Source organism: Cynocephalus volans, chromosome 8 (genome assembly GCF_027409185.1).
Source record: "Cynocephalus volans isolate mCynVol1 chromosome 8, mCynVol1.pri, whole genome shotgun sequence".
NCBI lineage: Eukaryota > Metazoa > Chordata > Mammalia > Dermoptera > Cynocephalidae > Cynocephalus > Cynocephalus volans.
In genome coordinates this window covers 20,315,064-20,333,063 of record NC_084467.1, presented here as the reverse complement: position 1 = coordinate 20,333,063, position 18,000 = coordinate 20,315,064, and the positions used below count along the sequence as shown (strand labels likewise).

Sequence of the window (18,000 nt, the reverse complement as noted above, 5' to 3'; positions counted from 1 at the left end):
AGCTAGTTCTTGACTCCACATTTTTACTTAACGTTTTAAAATCCTCTTCCATTAGTTTTCGTAGTTACGCTTAGCTTTTTTTTTTTTTTTTAATTATAAACGTAATTCACAAACTCGCGTGTTTGGTAACCATTTAGGGTAGTGCCGAGGATCCCAACTTTGGAGCCGGCGGACCTGAGCCTCGGCTCCGCCGCTTCCTTTCGGGATGAAACAAGGACAGCCCTGGGCCCCGGGGAAATTATGTCTACAGCGGGAAAGTGCAGTTCGGCAAAGAGAAAAGTCACATTGCTCACGTGTTTGAAAGAGTTCACACAGCAGTTTCCGGAATCCAACTCTTTTTTTTTTTCCTTTTCGGAACCCAACCCTTAAAAGAGAAGCTCGGAAAAGAGACGAACGCCTCGCTTAAGGGAAAAACGTCCCGCGCTCGCGAGGCCAGAGCAGCTGTTGTTAACTCGTCGGGAGGGGCTTGGCGAAAGGGGCGGGGTCGACCCGGGGGGCGGAGCCTGCGCCGGGGAGGCCGCGGCGTAGCTCCGCCCCCGGCGTTGGCGCGAGATCTGAATGTCGGCGGAGGCGGTTAGGACAGTTCCCTGAGGCGTCCGGAGCCCGGTTCCGGTGTCCTGTTCGCTCGGTCTCCTTAGCGGCCATGAGGAGAGGCCAGGACGAGGAGGCCTGCGGCGTGTGGCTGGACGCGGCAGCGCTGAAGAAGCAGAAAGTGCAGGTGGGACGTGGGGGGATGAGAGGGCCTGGAGGCGTAAGAAGTAGGCGTTTGGGGGGGACCTGGAGGTGTTGGAGGTGAATTCGGGGGACAGAGAAAGGAACAGCTTTGGGGATTCACAGACGAGAGGGATTGGGGCATGAAAAAGGTTGAAAAATGGAATTTGGGACGGGTGGGGAGAAAAGGGGCGGAAGGAACGGGTGGGCTGTGGAGGGATCTGGAGAGACTGGCGCGGCAAGGTTTCGAGCCATGGAGGATGGAACGTTTGCTCTGAGGAGTTTAATCGAGCAGACTCCTCAGGAGCTCAGAGTCCCCGGGGAGGCTACCAGTAGAGGCTGAAGTATTGGGAGGTGGGTGCATGCGCAAATTTGGGACGTTCTCGCCACGAGGGCCTGTTTCTACCAACTTGCCCGGTTGCAGGCCATCTACCCGCCCAGAACCAGTAACTTTAGGGGAAAAAATTGGAGACCGTGAGGGGAGCCGGCCTAACATTTATTGAGCATCCACTGGATGCCAGATACTGTATTAAATACTTATATGCATTAAATGTATTGTCACTCATATTGGGAATGAAGAAAGTGAGGTTGAGAAACTAAACCAGGAGGGGTTGGAAATGACACCCAGGTGTGTCACCTAAGCAAGATGCTCTTTAGTCATTATAGAGAAACAAAATTATGAGATAATAATTGTTCATGTTTATTGAGCATTTTATGTGGGTGCTAAGTATTTTAGATATGTTATCTTGTTTAGCACAACCCTGTATGGTAGATAGTATAACGACATACATTTACGTATGAAAAACTGAGGCAAAAATCAGACACTAACGGCAGGATTCTTAACCTGAAGTTGCTTACAGTCTTATGGGGAAGAAAAGAGATGTACAGAACAATACGTAATGTTTATTGAGTGCTTACTATGTGTCAGGTACTTTGCTGGGACTTTACATGACTTATCAATGGCAAGTACTCACCAGAATTCAGTGAAGTAGATTCTGTCATTATCTTGGTTTATAGATGAAAAAATTGAGGCTTAGATTGAGACATTTGCTCAAGAAAGCAGGGGTTTGATCTCAGTTCTCACTGCTGCAAAGGCCAGTGCTCTTAACCACTAAAAGGCAAAATATGATATGAACAGATAATTGGTCTCAAGGAAAATGTAATTTTGGAGGTTAGAAAGATTACCCATGATTTGGGATTATCAGGAAGATTTAACTGAAAAGGATGAAAAGGACTTGAGATTTGAAGGATGTGCTGGATTTGGATAGATTGGGCAGTAGTTTAAAGAGGAGGTGGTTAACCTAAGTTTCTAAACCCTGTATGAGAATCTTTTGTGTAGGTAGCTACAACCTGCTGAACAAAATCAACTGAGGACTTAAAATAAAAAACATGTTACAACTAAAGTCATTTTTTGAGACATGAAAATGATCATGTCTTTACAAAAACTGGTTTTTTATTTTTTGGGTTTTTTTTTACTTAATGTGACAAATGCCCTCACCCATCCAAGGCCAAAGGATGGACACGGAGACACGAGGTACAGTGAAGCAAGACTTTAATTATGGCCTTGCAAGGTTTGGGTGTCTGAAGGGCAGGCACACGGAAAAGGGCTGTAGCAAGTAATTTATTCCCTAGTGCCCAAGTCCCTGCCCACGCCTCCTCCATGCTGGTTGAGAGTACTACGGGGTGCACAGTCTTCCTGTAGGACGTCTAAGATTACTCCGATTTATTACCCCCTTGTAAGAAATTTCTTTGTCTGAGGGCTCAGGACAAGCCCACGAAAAACGCCTACTGAAACCCTGTGAAAGGGGAAACACTAGGGAATGAAGAGAACAATAAAGGGCTAGTAACTCATTACCATCTCAAGGACAACTTTATCCCTTTGAAGTAAACAATTAAGGGCTGCTAACTCATTACTGTCTCAAGGAGAACTTTATCTATTCAGCGACCCCCCAGGAATGGGCTGGACCAGTCAGACAGCTTTCGGGCTGGGCTTGAATTATTTCTGAAAATGAATCACTTAAATTATTTTCTCACACTTAAGAATGTTTTTTGAATAGGTAATACAGTCACACACATGGTACATTATTTAAATGTATGGAATATACAATGAAACATATCCCTAATATTCATAACCATCTTGCTCCATCTCAGGGGCCTCAAACTTTCTTGAGTGTCCTTCCAGAGATATTCTATGCATGTACAAGCAATTGCATCTCTTTTCTGTCTTGTAAATAGTAGCATATTATACATTACTCTGCAACTTGCTTTTTTCACTTACTGCATCTTATGATCATTTCCTTTGCATTCATAAAGAGCTACTTTATTCTTTTTAAAGATTGTATACTATTCCACTATATCGAGTAGTAACCATTATATGCAACAGTATTATTTCAGTCTGCCTGGGCTGCCAAAACAAAAATACCATAGGCTGGGTGGATTAAACAACAGAACACATTTTCTCATAGTTCTGAAGGCCGGATGTCTGAGATCGGGGTGCCAGCATGGTTTGGTTCTGGTGAGGGCTCTCTTCCTGGCATGCAGACAGCTGCCCTTTCATTGTGTGCTCACACAGCCTTTTATGGGGGTGCTTGCCTGTATGTGGAGAGAAAGAGAACAAGCTCTCAGGCATCTCTTATAAGGGCTCTAATCCCATCATGAGAGTCCCACCCTTATAACCTTATCTAATCCTAATTTACGTCCCAAAGGACTCATCTCTAAATACCATCACATGGGGGTTAGGGCTTCAACATATGAATTTGGAGGGAGGAGGAACACAATTCAGCCCATAGAAGTGTTGTCTCTAATTTTTGCTGTTAAAAACACTTCTGTTGAGAATTTCATACACACATCCTTTTTCACATGTACGAATGTATCTGTAGGATGAATTTCTAGAAGTGGGATCATTGGGGCAAAGAATGTTATATGTTTTTAAAATTATAACTTTGTTCAGTAAATATGAACTCTCCATTCTATTCAGTAGTTAGAACTTGGGTCACATTGGGAATTTGAAACACATTTTCTACCCTGCAGTTATTCCTGAGAGAGGCTCTAGCAACTTGTTTGTGTCAACCTCAGTATTTTGTGTTAATTAAGTTTGTTAAATCAGCAATTTAAAGTGATCTTACTTCCTTGGCAACCTTTTTGTTCTTTTCTAGTTTGTGAATTAGTATGCAAAAAGTATGGGTTTTATTGTATTACAGCACAGAATGGTAACTTTCCCCCCCAAATATCCAGGGAAAAGGCTAATTTATGGGTGGTAGGGTAGTATGTATATATTTATGAAAAATGATCAAACTGTGCAATGAGTCATTGAATTAGGAATAAGCATTTTTTACCGTTAAAATACATTCTTGAATGACATGGGATTGGTTGGAAACCTGCATATTGGTTTAATTTAGAAAGAGGAGAGAAATAGAAGAGATCTAGGAAGAGTGTAGGAGAGAGGGAATATTTCATAAGGAAGAGGAAAGTCAATATTTGTCTTTATGTCTGTAACTCTTACACCCCAAGTCATGTCTTTTTCCCTAATGGTGTTATGGTAAAACATTTGTCCTATTGATGTGGTGCATAGCAGGCATGGAATCCTCTCTCCAGGATCTTTGTACTCTTCCTCTGATTTCTAGAGGCCTGGACTTTATAACCACACTTACTAACACCATTTCCCTTTCTTGTTAATTTGTTCTCAAAGATACTTGTTAAAAACTTTGTTCCCTATTACCTGTTCCTCTGACTGTAAGACCCGTGCACCATGCACAAATCCCACACACCAGGATGGCTCACCTCACAAAGACCATAAGACAGAGACCGTTGCAATAAACATGAGGTTTTTAATCCAGCATGCTGGGGTCGCTCCGTTTTTCAGGACAGAAGCGGCCAAGAGCTTACAATACAAGCACCTTTTATAGTTTTTCCTGAACAGACCTTTATGACAGGATGAGTTGTTGGTTATCTGTGGCGCCTTTAGATTTATGGGTAGACTTTAGCAGGCTGGTACCCCGATAGATCTGTGATGCCTTTAGATTTACAGGTGGGCTTTAGCAGGCTGGTACCCCTGATAAGGAACGGCGCATTTCTCAATCGTTTATCTTCCCTGAGGCCTGCCAGGTGGCCTCTAGACAAGGAGCTGGTTAGTTCCTGGGACCGGCTGGTTCCTGGAATTTTAGTGTGTCTGGGTCTGCCTGACCTCTTAGAAGCTGCTTTACTTAAAATGCCTTTAGTTTTGTTTTCCCATTTTTAGCAAGCGTTTGCAGAAGCAAATTGCCCAGGTTAAAGTTATACTTTCCTCTTACATGACATTAAGACTTCCAGCCCAGAGCAGAATATTAAAAATCCCCTTTCACAAAATGTGGAAATCTGCCTCTTCCTAGAGTGGCTATCAAATAGGCACACAGTTGTTTTGAGTTTTAATGTCAGGATGTTACCAGACTCAGGTCCGGCTGCCCACCCCCTTGAAAAGGGAAGAAAAAAAACTCAGAAGTCAAACGGTTGGTGTTAGAAAAGCAGATGTATTCAGCTGAAGGAGATGGTAGGCTATCCCATCTCAAAGATTTACATTTACTGAGGGGTTTTTAAAGGAAGGCTTGAGGGAATGGAATGTGGGAAGTGAAAAGCAGGAGAGCAGGAGATGTGAGTTATGAGGGGTGAGGGGTCCATTTCTATGGGTCAGGTACTAGGTCTTGCCAAGGCCTCATCTGGTTTCTGTTCTCATTTTTGCTGTTATCTCAGGACCCTGAAAGATTTTGATTTGCACTGGTGTACTTGGCTGGTGCCCAAGGTCAGCTTCAGTCATTTGCCCTTGATCATTTCTCAAAACTCTACAAGTCTCAAAGAAAGAACTGTTAGCTTTGCAAAGTACTAATTAGCTTCTCAGCCTTGTTTTCCTACTTAGCTAGGGAGATAAGAAAGTCAGGGGATGGGAAGCAAGAGTGGAGAGAAAAAATTGTCCTTTTTAAAATCCTTACCCCCTCTGCAGCCCAGGCAGCTTTAGGTCTCAACATGGCTTCAGTCCTGCTCACTCCAACAAGAGGTGGATGGGCAGTAGCTAGTGGCCACTGTTTTAGAAAACATGCCTCTTCCCACTTGATCCCTACACAGAACTGTCTGCTGTTTTGGGGAGAATGGGGGGTGGTTTGTAGACTGGCTAGTAGACAATACAGGTCTATGTTTGGAGTGAGTTTTCTTCTTTCCTGGTCTGGCAGCCTTGGCCTCATTGCTTAGGCCTTGGTATGGAGGATACTGGATTTATTTTTATTTTCTTTGTTAAAGTAATAAACGTTTGTAAAAAAAAAATCAAATTATGTAAAATTGTGTTAAATGAAAAACAAAAGGCCTCATTGGTGGTAGCTAGCTATTAACAATTTGGTGTCCTTTGAGACATGTGCATATGTTACTGTCAACAGGCTCGGCTTGCCCTCTCGCACTACACAAATGACCCCAAGGTCCAAAAGTTGGTGCAAGGATTAGAAGTTTATTCAGATAACTGGCATCTGGGGGGTGACCAGGCTAAAATCATACTGCCTTCTGACGCTTGTTCTGGGGCTTATAAAGGGGAAGAGGTGGGAAGGTGAGGTAAGGGTTTTTGTCCTGCAGGCAAAGGGGGAGGCTAGATCTGCAGAGGGTCTGAGTAAGATGTCAAGGTCCCATGATGGACTGGGTGCTTTGGCATCATGGAGTCTGCAGTTGGTGAACTGGTCAGCTTCAAACCCTTGATGTTATCTCAGGGTTGGAGTCTTTACCTCCTAGGGAGAACTCAAAGACAATAACCTCAGTCAAGCACCACTGGAAAATGAAAATATGACTTGTACCTCTAACTAATGTGGATGCAATTTTCCTTTAAGCAAGGTGAGTTAATAATTAGCTAGGGTGCTTTGCCTTTCTCTTGGAATTCCTCTGTTTGCAATTGATTAGGAAAGGTAAGAAAAACAAGAAAACTTAGTTTCAATTCTTAATTTTAGGTGCACAACATCTAAAGTAATTCAGCGTAAGAGGGAGTAATGGGAGATAAACAGAAATAAACTTTTGAGAAGGACCCTTTTGGGGCATGATTTCATTTCCAGGCAGTTCAGCCATACTGGTCAGTTTCTCAATTACTCTGCTAACCACAAGGAATTGATGATTATCAATTCCTAAGTTAATGGCTAACTGAAATTTTCTGCTTGGTCTCAAGTTACCCCAAAGATGGCCATTCTCTGGCTAAGGTCCCTTTCACATATAAATATATTTGTATATATGTCCCCCCCCCCCATGCTACTTACCTTACACTACACATGATAGAGAGCTTTCCATGTGAGACATATAGGTTTTAGTATGGATTTTTTAAAAGGTTATTTTAATTTACATGCTTTTCAAATTTTGTATTTTAACTTTGCTGCCTCTATATTAAAACATTTAATTTTTGGTGGCTGGCCAGTATGGGGATCCAAACCCTTGACCTTGTTGCGATCATTACCACGCTCTAATGTGGTCATTACCATGCTCTAACCAGGTGAGCTAACTGGCCAGCCCTTAAAGTTTTTAACAATGATTAAAGAGGTAAAATGATTTAGTATGTGATTTGTATATTTGCTGCCTCTTAGTTGTGTTACATTTTAAATATCATTATAATTAATTTTTTTTAAATGTCTATTTCTGGGCTGGCCCTGTGGCTCACTAGGGAGAGTGTGGTGCTGATAACACCAAGGCCCCGGGTTCGGATACCATATAGGGATGGCCGGTTAGCTCACTGGGTGAGCGTGGTGCTGACAACACCAAGTCAAGAGTTAAGATCCCCTTACCAGTTCATGGAGTTTGGATGTGTTGTCCCCTCCAAAACTCATGTGGAAATTTGATCCCCAATGTGGCAGTGTTGGAAACTGATTGAGTCATGGGGGTGGATCCCTCATGAATGGATTAATGCTCTCCTTGGGGGAGGGGGGATTAATGAGTGAGTTCTCGCTCGATTAGTTCTGCGAGATCTCATTGCTTAAAAAGACCCTGGCACCTTTTCTCTCTCTCTTGCTTCTTTTTGCCATGTGATATGCTTGTACCCACCAGCTGCCTGATATTTTTCGGCCGTGAGTAGAAGCAGCCTGAGGCCCGTGCCAGATGCAGCTGTCCCAGAATCATAAGCCAAATAAACCTCTTTCCTTTATAAATTATCCAGTCTCAGGTATTTCTGTTATAGCAACACAAAACAGACTAAAACAGTGGCATTAGAGGTAGACAAAGCAAGGGTCAGATTTTGTTGGGAAGAAATGGGGGTGGAGTAGGAATTCTAGGGACAGTATGAATAGTGCCACATAGGCAGAAAACATGAGATGTTTGTAAAACAGGAAGTGAAAGTTAGGGAGTCCCCAAGACCACACTTACTTCTGACACCAGCTTTAAGTTTGGGGTCCCCAAAACCACTCTCAGGTTTAATAATTTGTTAGAAGGACTCAGAACTCTCTGAAAGCTCTTATACTCATGTTTACAGTTTATTACAGCAAAGAGATATAAATGAAAATCAGCCAATGGCAGGGGCACATAGGGCAGAGTTTAAGAGAATTCCAAGCACAAAGTTTCCATGTGGGCACTGCCAAGGCTTACCACCTATACCTTCCAGAGTGACAGATCAGCTTCTGCATGCACACAAAGGCAAGACCTGTGAGGCATGGCTTCCTCCATGTAGACTTCAAAGGATGTCATGGACAGCCTCAGTCCCAGGCAGAGACCTGCTGCAGGGACAGAGCCACCACATAGAGTTCCCACTAGGACAATTCCTAGTGGATCCATGGAAATGGGGCCACCCCCAAAACCACAAGGGCTACCAGCATGGTACTGTATCCTGAGAGTTACAGGCAAGAGACTTCAACCCAAGAGAGCTGGTATTAGTCCATTTCTGTTGATTATAACAAAATACTTGGAACTGGGTAATTTGTAAGAAAATGAAATTTATTGCTTACAGTTTCTGAGGCTGGGAAATCCAAAGTCCAAGGAACACATATGGGGTGGTGACAGTGACCCAGGAGTCTCACACTGCAAGATGGTGGGAGCAGAGAGACTAACTTCCTCCTTCACTTTCTTTTTAAAGTCCTCCAAACCACACCCACGATCACCATATTTTATCCATTCACTGTGGCTTGGTCCTACAATCTAATCACCTCTTTAAGACCCAACCTTTCAATTACCATAATAGGATTTCCCACCCTCAACAGTTACAGTGGGCATTTAAGCTTCGATAAGGTTGGAGGGACATCTAGTCTGTAGCAGAGCTGAAGTATAGACTGTGCCCAACAAAACAGGATGTGGCTGCCTGAGACCTTGGGGGCCTGACCCCCATGCCAGTGTGTCCAGGATTAGGGCCTGGAGTCAGGAGATTGTTCTTCAGCTTTAAGATGTAATGTTTTCCCTGTTGTGTTTTGAACTTACTTGGGATCATTACCCCATTTTTCTTGTCTATTTCTCCCTTTTAGAATGGGAATGTCTATCGTATACCTGTCCCACCATTGTATTTTGGAAATGTGTAACTTGTTTTGATTTCATAGGTTCACAGCCGAGGGAATTTGCCTGTAGGATGAATCATGCCATGAGTCTCACCTATATCTCATTTAGATGAAACTGGACTTTTGAGTTGATGCTGGAATGAGTTGAGATTGGGAATATTGGGATGGAATGAATATATTTTGTATCCGAGAAGGACACGAGTTTTGGGGGTCCAGGAGCAGAATGCTATGGTTTCAATGTCCCCTTCAAAATTTATGTTGAAATTAAGGTGCCATTGTGATAGTATTAAGAGGTGGAACCTTAAGAAGTGTTTGGATCATGAGGGCTCTGCCCTCATGAATGGATTAATGTCATTAACGTGGGAGTAGGTTCCTGGTAAAAGGATGAAGTTTGGCTTCCATCCTCCCCCTCTGTCTCACATGCTTGCTTCTTCCATAGGATAATGCAGCACTCGCCAGATGTTGGCACCATACTCTTGGATTTCCCAGCCTCCAGAACCATGAACCAAATAAATTCCTGTTCATTATAATAATTACCCAGTCTGTGATATTCTGTTAATAGCAGCAGAAAATCAACTAAGAGCCTGACCAGCTAAGAGATTACCGTCACAGTCTAGGGCTAGGAAAGATCCTGAACTAAGGTAGTGTGTTATTAGTTCTGTGGGTTTGAAGAGTTTTAAAGCAAGTTTGGAATGAATACTTTGTTACTGATTCAATAGAGCTGACTTACGTTGTAAGAGATGTTCAGCGATGTTAGAGAATCCTGACAGCTTTTCTTGGCTTAGACTCCTTAAACAGTCCTCCGTAGTTCATGCTTATTAGGTAACATCATCCTTTCAGCCTGACTTAATGAGGCATGACAGTGCTGACGAGAAAGGTTTTCATCCTAAGTGTCATCAAATTAATGCTGAGAGACTAAAGAGTAAGAGGAAACCTGGTCATGATTCTATTAATCAGCACCACACTCTCCTGATTCTATTAATGACTCTAGAGGTGGGAAGAAAATGAATATGGGCCCCCGGTAACTATAAAGAAAGAGGTAGCATGGCAAAAAGAATTAAATAGCACTTTCATGTTTTCAAGCTATGTCAGTGTGTGGAAAATGAGACTTTATACACAACTTCAAGTCCAGAATGACTTAGGAAAAGAGGAAGTTGGATCAAATTATGTATGAGACTTGAAGGCCATAATGAAATCACAGGAAAAGGGAATTATGGTTTGAAGCAAAACTTTAAGAAAAACTTGTAGATAAATTCTTAGAGAAGAAAAGGATAAAATGAGGGATAAACTGAATTCATTTTATTTTATTTTTTAAAAAGATGACTATTAAGGGGATCTTAACTCTTGACTTGGTGTTGTCAGCACCACGCTCACCCATTGAGCTAACTGGCGATCCCTATATGGGATCTGAACCCGTGGCCTTGGTGTTATCAGCATCACACTCTCCCGAGTGAGCCACGGGCCGGCCCCTAAACTGAATTTAAATGCTGCAGAAGCATGAGAACGTTTTCTAATTGTCAGAAGGGTTATGTATATGATCCCTGATTTGTTTTGATAATAGAGTTGTGGAGCATAAAAGGTCACGTTTTAGGGGGAACTTACAGCCACAGAAAGAAAAAAAGCATCACTTTGTGTAAGAACATATCACAGGGGATCCTTGTCATAACTACAGTAGCAGGGACAGTTTTTCGTTCCACCACCCTGAAAGAAGAAAACTTAATGTGACCATGAATGTGATATACCAAAGGACTAGATTCTTTGATTTGGAGGGAAATGTGTTCCTTGAAATTAGGTTCTCTCATGGCATTCTTATAGGGTAAGAATTGTTAATATCTAAGCTATGGCTTACTAAGGGGTTTGGTTCTTTAGATAGGCTTTTTTATACTGTGTAAAGTACCCACAGAAGCTGCTTTTATTGTGAGGTAGGGATAATCAGTTAAAGAACTTCGTATCTGCATCCCTCTCAGTTCTCACTTAGAGTCTTAACATTTTACTGAGATAAACATAGATCCCTGAAGCCACGGGTTTTCTAAGAGAGCTATAACTAGGACAGTATCACTTCTGACATCACTCTGACTTAAGGAAGGAACAACCTTCAGGTCCTGCTAAGTATAGCCAATTGGTAAAAAGGTTTTTTCCCAGATGTTTTGCTCATTGAGGTCTTACTGTTTTCTGATAGCCTATAGTTTTCTGTGAACCTTCTTTGTAGGACTTAGCATATTTGTAGTAATTTAACCATGTATAGTCTGTTTATTTCCTTTCTTAAGCTGTAAACTTTACCAGGGCAGAAACAGTCTGTTTTGTTCATCACTATATTCCTAGTATCTAGCATATAGGTCCTCAAATATTCGTTGGCATACTAACTGACATTATTTCACATATCTAGGAAGTAACTCCCATGAAATTTAGAGAACCATATTCCAACTCGGGCTTCTTTGTAACGTGGTGGCCGGCTTCTAAGAGTGAGCATCTCAAGAGAGAGTAAGGCAGAAGTGCATGGCATTTTTATGATCTAGTTTTGGAAACCACATAGTGTTACTTCTGTCACCTTTATTGGTCAAGGTAGTCACAGAGTTCTTCCCAAATTCAAGGTGAGGGAATATGGACTTGACCACCTGATGAGATGAGTGTCATGGTCACATTATAAAAACATGTGAAATGGTAGATCTTGTATTGGTTATCTTTGAAGAAGATAATCTGTTACAGTTGATTGCAGTTTTCATTAAATTTGGAAAATATTTTGGCTATTATTTCTTCAAATATATTTTGTTTTCCTCCACCTTGTTTTTTGAGGCTGTAATTATATGTATATATGATTGAAATATATATATGGTCTTCATCTTGTCTCCTGGCATACAACTCCTAAAATCCTTTAAATCTCCAAAGTGATGATGAGTGTCTTTTTGCATACTGACTTGACTGATGGCTGGCAGCCCCTAGGTAGCTTCAAGTGGGGGCTGATCACTGGAAAGATGAAGGCAGGATTAGAGGGTTGGAACTTTCAGCCCCACTCTCAACCTCTGGGGTGGGTGGAAGGGCTGAAGGTTGTTTTTCACCAATGGCCAATGAGTTAATCAATCATGCCTATATACTGAAGCCTCCATAAAAACCCAAAAGGACTGGGCTTGGGGAGCTTCCAGATAGCTGAACATGTAGAGGTTCCTGGAGAGAGGTGCCCTTGGGGCAAGCATGGAAGTTCCGCACCGCTTTCTCCATACCTTGCCCTGTGCATCTCTCTCTTCACCTGTATCCTTTTTAATATTCTTTATAATAAACTGGTAAGCATAAGTGTTTCCCTGAGTTCTGTGAGCCACTCTAGCATATTAATCGAACCCAAAGATGGGGTCATGGGAACACCAACTCAAAACCAGTCATTTAGAAGTTCTGAAGGCCTGGACTTGAACTGGTATCTGAAGCGGGGGCAGTTTTGTGGGCTGGGCCCTCAACCTCTGGGATCCAACGCTGTCTCCAGGTAGATAGTGTCAGACTTGAATTAGAGGACACTCAGTTGGTGTCCACTGCAGAATTGCTTGCTTGCTGGTGGGGAAAAACTCCCACACATTTGTTCACAAGTCTTCTGTGTTGATTGTTCCTGAGTGAGAGTATAAGAAAAACACTTTGGCTTGTTTATTCCTATATTCTCAGTGTGCTTTATATGCCACAGATTATTGAGACTTTATTCTTTCTCAGTTTTTTCTCTCTTTGCTTCATTTTGTATAGTTTGTGTTGCTATATCTTCAGGTTCATTGTTATTTTCTTCTGTAGTCTTTAATCTGTTGTTGAGCCTATCTAGTGAATTTTTCTTCTATTTCCTTAAGTTCATATTTTCCTTTAAATTCTTGAGCATATTTATAGTAACTATTTTAAGTTAACTATGACCTTGTCTGCTAATTCTGTTATCTCTGACATTTCTGGGTCTGTTTCTATTAACTGATACCCATTCACCCCAATTATAGATACACTATAATGTGGGTACTGTTTCTTAACACATTTAGTAATTTTTTATTGTATGCTAGGCATCATGAGTGCTACATTGTCGAATGTCTGGATTTTGTTTATAAAAGATATTGAACTTTGTTTTGGCAGGTAGTTACTTGCTGATCTGCCTGATACTTTTAAAAGCTTGCTTTTAAGATTTATTAAGGAGGGCTTTGGAGTAGTTTTTGCTGTACGGCTACTTTAGGTCTACTACTAAGGGGTGATTCTTCTGAGAGCTTTACTGAATGCCTCTGGTGTTCAAGGTTATCTCTTCTACTTCAGCTAGTGAAAATTCAGGGTTATCTCTTCTACTTCGGCTAGTGAGAACTCAGACGTCTCCCAGCCTTGTGTGAGCTTTGAAAATATATCAGCTTGCAATTCCAGCTTGCAGTTTCCTTGCCTGGCCTCCTGGGGTTTAACCTAATACATGTGCAACTTAGTATTCAGTAATGGACTGAAGGGGGATCTGTGCAGATTTCTGGAGGTCTTTCTCTTTACATCAAATTCCAGCCATCTCAGCTTCCCCAAATTCCAATCTCAATCTACTCAATTCATCAAGATCACAGTGCTAGGGGCCAGCCCGTGGCTCACTCGGGAGAGTGCAGTGCTGATAACACCAAGGCCATGGGTTTGGATCCTATATAGGGATGGCTGGTTAGCTTACTGGCTGAGCGTGGTGCTGACAACACCAAGCCAAGGATTAAAATCCCCTTACCGGTCTTTTTAAATTAAAAAAAAAAAAAAAAAAAAAAAAAAGATCGCAGTGTTCTGCTTGGTTATACATTTTGGTCTGGAAAGTGCTTCCAGGCTGTTTTTCTTCTCTCAGGGATCACAGTTCTGTACTGCCTGTTGTCTGCTGTTTAAAATCAATTTTTTCATGTATCTTTGATCGTTTTCTAGTTGTGTATGGTGAAAGTTCTGTGCTAGTACTCTTAACAAGTCATACTATGAATTTTACATCCAAGATTTCCTTGTTCTTTTAACCCCTTACAGAGCAACTTAGTTTCCAAATGTAAAAGTAAAATGAAGTCAACTTTGAGCTAGAATTGTTAATTTGGGTTTGAGTTTCAGAGTTACCTTCAACTTGTTGCATGAATATTGACAAATCTCATTCTTCTATGGCAGTCACAACCAAATTGAATTAAATATAATCCTATTCTCCCCACTTCTCAGGCATTCCTTAACAAGCAAATGGAAGTAAAAACAAATCACACTAAATAAGGACAATATTATATTTATAGCTAGTTGACAAAACTCACTTCCCAAATCTCTCATGCACATCTTCTAGTTCTGGTGCTGTTCCATTGCTCCTCCTCTTACTGGTAGCCAGCTGTGACTGAATGCCAGGAACTGTGTAAACCTTTTAAGTGAATTAATTTGCTAAATTTTCATAACTGCCCTGTGGGATAGGTATTATTGTCCCTATTCCACACAGGGGAACAAGACACAGAGATTAGCAATTTATAGAGTAACACAACTAACATATGCCAGTGGCAGAACTGGAATTGATTTGAACCCAAGCTGTGCGACTCTAAAGCCATGCTTTTAACCATTATGTAACTACTTGAAAACTATTGAAAATGCATCAACTATTCAGATATAGAATCATTAATTATCCTTAAATATAAAGGAGAGTGTATCATCTCTGGAATCCCTTCAACAAATCCTGTTTGTTTAGTCAGCCTGACTGATTTCCATGGGGAAGCAGAAAGATTGGGCTGTAGTTGTAATATGTGATTCCCAAGGGAAAAAAATCACTCCCAGGATGGGAGGAAATGATGGAAGATGGTGTCCAACACAAACTACCTAGAGACTAGGATATGAATGGAATCCAAAGGGTGCAGTATGGTTCCAAGAGGTTCACTGGTGTTTATTGAATCTCATCTAACAGTACTGTTAATAGGCTTTATTATTCTTTCTATTCTCTTTCTCAGACACATTTAATCAAACCAGGCACCAAAATGCTAACACATTTTCCTGGAGAGGGAAAGGCTAATATTTCTCTTACTCAAAGAAGTACTACACCTGCAGGTGCTCGGCAGACCAGCATTACTTCCTTCTTCACCTTGCAGCCAGGTATGGTCACCCATCTGGGAATACTTCATTATCGAGGGAGCAAAAAGGAGTGTGTTCATTTTTCCATGTTGGAACGTTTATGAGAAGTGGTGAAACTAGTGTATTGTGTTAAATTTAGCTGACCTATTGGAAAAGTTATAAAATAAATCATTGCTTTTTGAAAAGCAATATATACATGCTTCACAAACATACTTTTCCGGTTCTGTTCTGCTCAGTCTAATATTAAATATTTACATTTGCCGAAAGATCTGCGAGGAAAGGTGTACTTGGGAGTTTGGGGTGTATAGGAGAGTTGACCTGCCATTAGTTAGGTAAATATATTGGATTGGCCATAGTGAGTAATCTGTATAAGTTAATTGATATTCTGTATAAAGTTTCTCAAATTAACCAAAGGTTCATAGATACTTTTTTGTTACAAAGATGGCATAAAAGTTGGCTTATTTCTCTTCATCCTTTGGCAGTTCTTTCCTTGCATGTCCCTGTTCCACGTAGCAGCTGCCTCAGAGCAGGCTGGGACTTACAGAGCAGGGTTTCTTACCAGTAGCAGGCACTGGGAGGAATGCTCTAACTTGTGAAGTGATTCTCAGGATTGCTTTCCATAAACCTTCAAAATGCACTCTCCCTCCAAACAAAAACTTAAACACCCTTTGCTCCATGTAACAAGGGCAGATTTTTTTCAAAAACACTTTTCCCATTTACAAATTCTGGTATATTTTATAGTCTAGATTGAATTTTTAGACAAAGTTGAGAATTCTTACAAAATATAGTTTCTGCAGTATAATTCTTATTGGAGAAGGAAAGAGGAAATCAGCCATTTCTGCTCTGGTTGTAGTTAGATCTTGGTGTAATTTGGGAAGAGTGGGAATTCCATGTCATTCATCCTTATCTTGAGGCAGAACAGGATCCATTCCACACCTGATAAAATGGACAAGTTGGTTGACTTCACATCCTAAGTGTGTCTTCACTGTCTTTCTCATGAAAACTTTGGGGAGTGGGGAGCCTATGTTCTTCACACTGTCATCAGAAGGTTCCTCAGAGTTGGATGGTTAATATGATCTTTGTGACCTTACAAAACTAGTGTGTGTTTAGCATGTTTTTTTAAGGAGTATATATTTAGCCAGGATCACTAGTAGAAACCACATTTATAAAAAACAAAAGCAAAACCGATGACCTACAAACCCCACAAACGAAAATTCAGCTGGAAAACTCATACTGACTGTATGTCATATTTGACTTTAGTAGGTAGATCATGGGAAGCATCCATATATTTGAGTAGGGGAATATAAGATCTGTGTTTTAGAAAGATAATCAGGAGAGAATAGTGAGATTTAAAGCAGGAAGATCAGCTACAAAGTTAGGTGAAGAGTCTAAGTAAGACCCCTGCACTAGGTAGTAATAGTAGCTGATAAAAAGCAAGTTAAACGCTGCTCAGGGCAGTTTTTCCTACAGAATAATATTTGTTCACTCCTGTTTTACTAGGAAAGACAAATGGTGGTGAGCAGAGTGTTTCATCTCATATAGAAAGCAAGATCAACAAGTCCAAGAAAGATGCAACCCAGCTAGATCATTTGATCCACGGTTTGGAGGATAGTTGCATGGCACCCCCTGTAGCCACTTCAACCCCTGCAGACATCCAGGAAGATGGACTTTCTCCTCAGTCCCTCCAGACTTCTGACCACAACAAAATTGGAACTCCAGTTTTGACTGTGTTGTCCTTACTTCAGCCTCACACCCTAGTCTGTGCTGGAGAGAGTAAAGCCTCACTGGCATTTTCATTTACTCAGAACTTGGAAAATTCTTGTTTGCTGGACCAAAAAGAGGGAGAAAGGGATTCTCCCAGGAAAAGGGAATGGCTTCATGGATCTAAGAACCATCAGGGCATGGAGAGACACATCAAACCACCTGGGGGCAAATGCCGTCAGCCCTTAAAGAGGACTAAATTGGAAAGTAAAGTATCTGACAAAGAAAACAGGCAGGCTCCTGTCCTTCAAACTTACAGGGAATCCTGGAGTGGAGAAAACATAGAATCAGTAAAACAAAGCCCTTGTCCTTTTTCTGTTTTTTCCTGGGACAGTGAAAAGAATGACAAGGACTCCTGGAGTCAGCTTTTCACTGAAGACTCTCAGGGCCAGCGGGTCATTGCCCACAACACTAGAGCTCCTTTCCAAGATGTAACCAATGACTGGAATCTGGGATTAGGGAAGTTTCCTAACAGCCCTCAGGCTCAGTGCCAAGACAGTTCAATTCAGTTAAATCTGCAGCCTGATTTGCTCTTTACCCAAGACTCTGAAGGTAATCAAGTTATCAGGCACCAATTCTAAGGTTTTTATGAGGGTTTGGTTCTAAAAGTACCTTGTAATGGCGGAGATGTAGGAAAATGTCTTGTAGTTGGGGATGGGGAGGGAGTGCTTTTTTTTTAGGTGGGAAGGAGCCATGGGGTGAAGCTGTCATTATCGAGCATTTTCTTTGTGTAAATAAAGCAGGCAGTACCACTCATTGAGGGTGTGATTGGCATCATGCTTTTCCCTCATGAAGGAGGTGACTCGGAAATTCCCTGAATGAGTCTATGACTGAGCACGGAGGAGGCAGGGCAGGTACCTGTCCCTCCACTAAAGAGCCTGTTATTCAGCCTGCACAGAGCTATCTCTCTGCCCTTTTACATACCTGACTGGGACCTTGCTTCTTATGGAAGTGTGTTCTTTTAATCAATGGCTGTAATATTATCCTCTCAACTTAAGCTTAGGACCATTATTCCTGACATCTTTTTGAATGA

At 41.5% G+C, this 18,000-nt stretch overlaps 1 protein-coding gene across 1 annotated transcript; it reads left to right on the top strand.

Annotated features, from left to right (window-relative positions):
* The first annotated feature begins 643 nt into the window (after window positions 1–643).
* On the top strand, window positions 644–17,548 carry AUNIP (aurora kinase A and ninein interacting protein). Its single transcript, XM_063104934.1, has 3 exons — window positions 644–718; window positions 15,086–15,227; window positions 16,707–17,548. Exons 1-3 carry the CDS (start codon window positions 644–646, stop codon window positions 17,546–17,548), a joined length of 1,059 nt encoding a protein of 352 aa, XP_062961004.1.
* The last annotated feature ends 452 nt before the right edge of the window (window positions 17,549–18,000 follow it).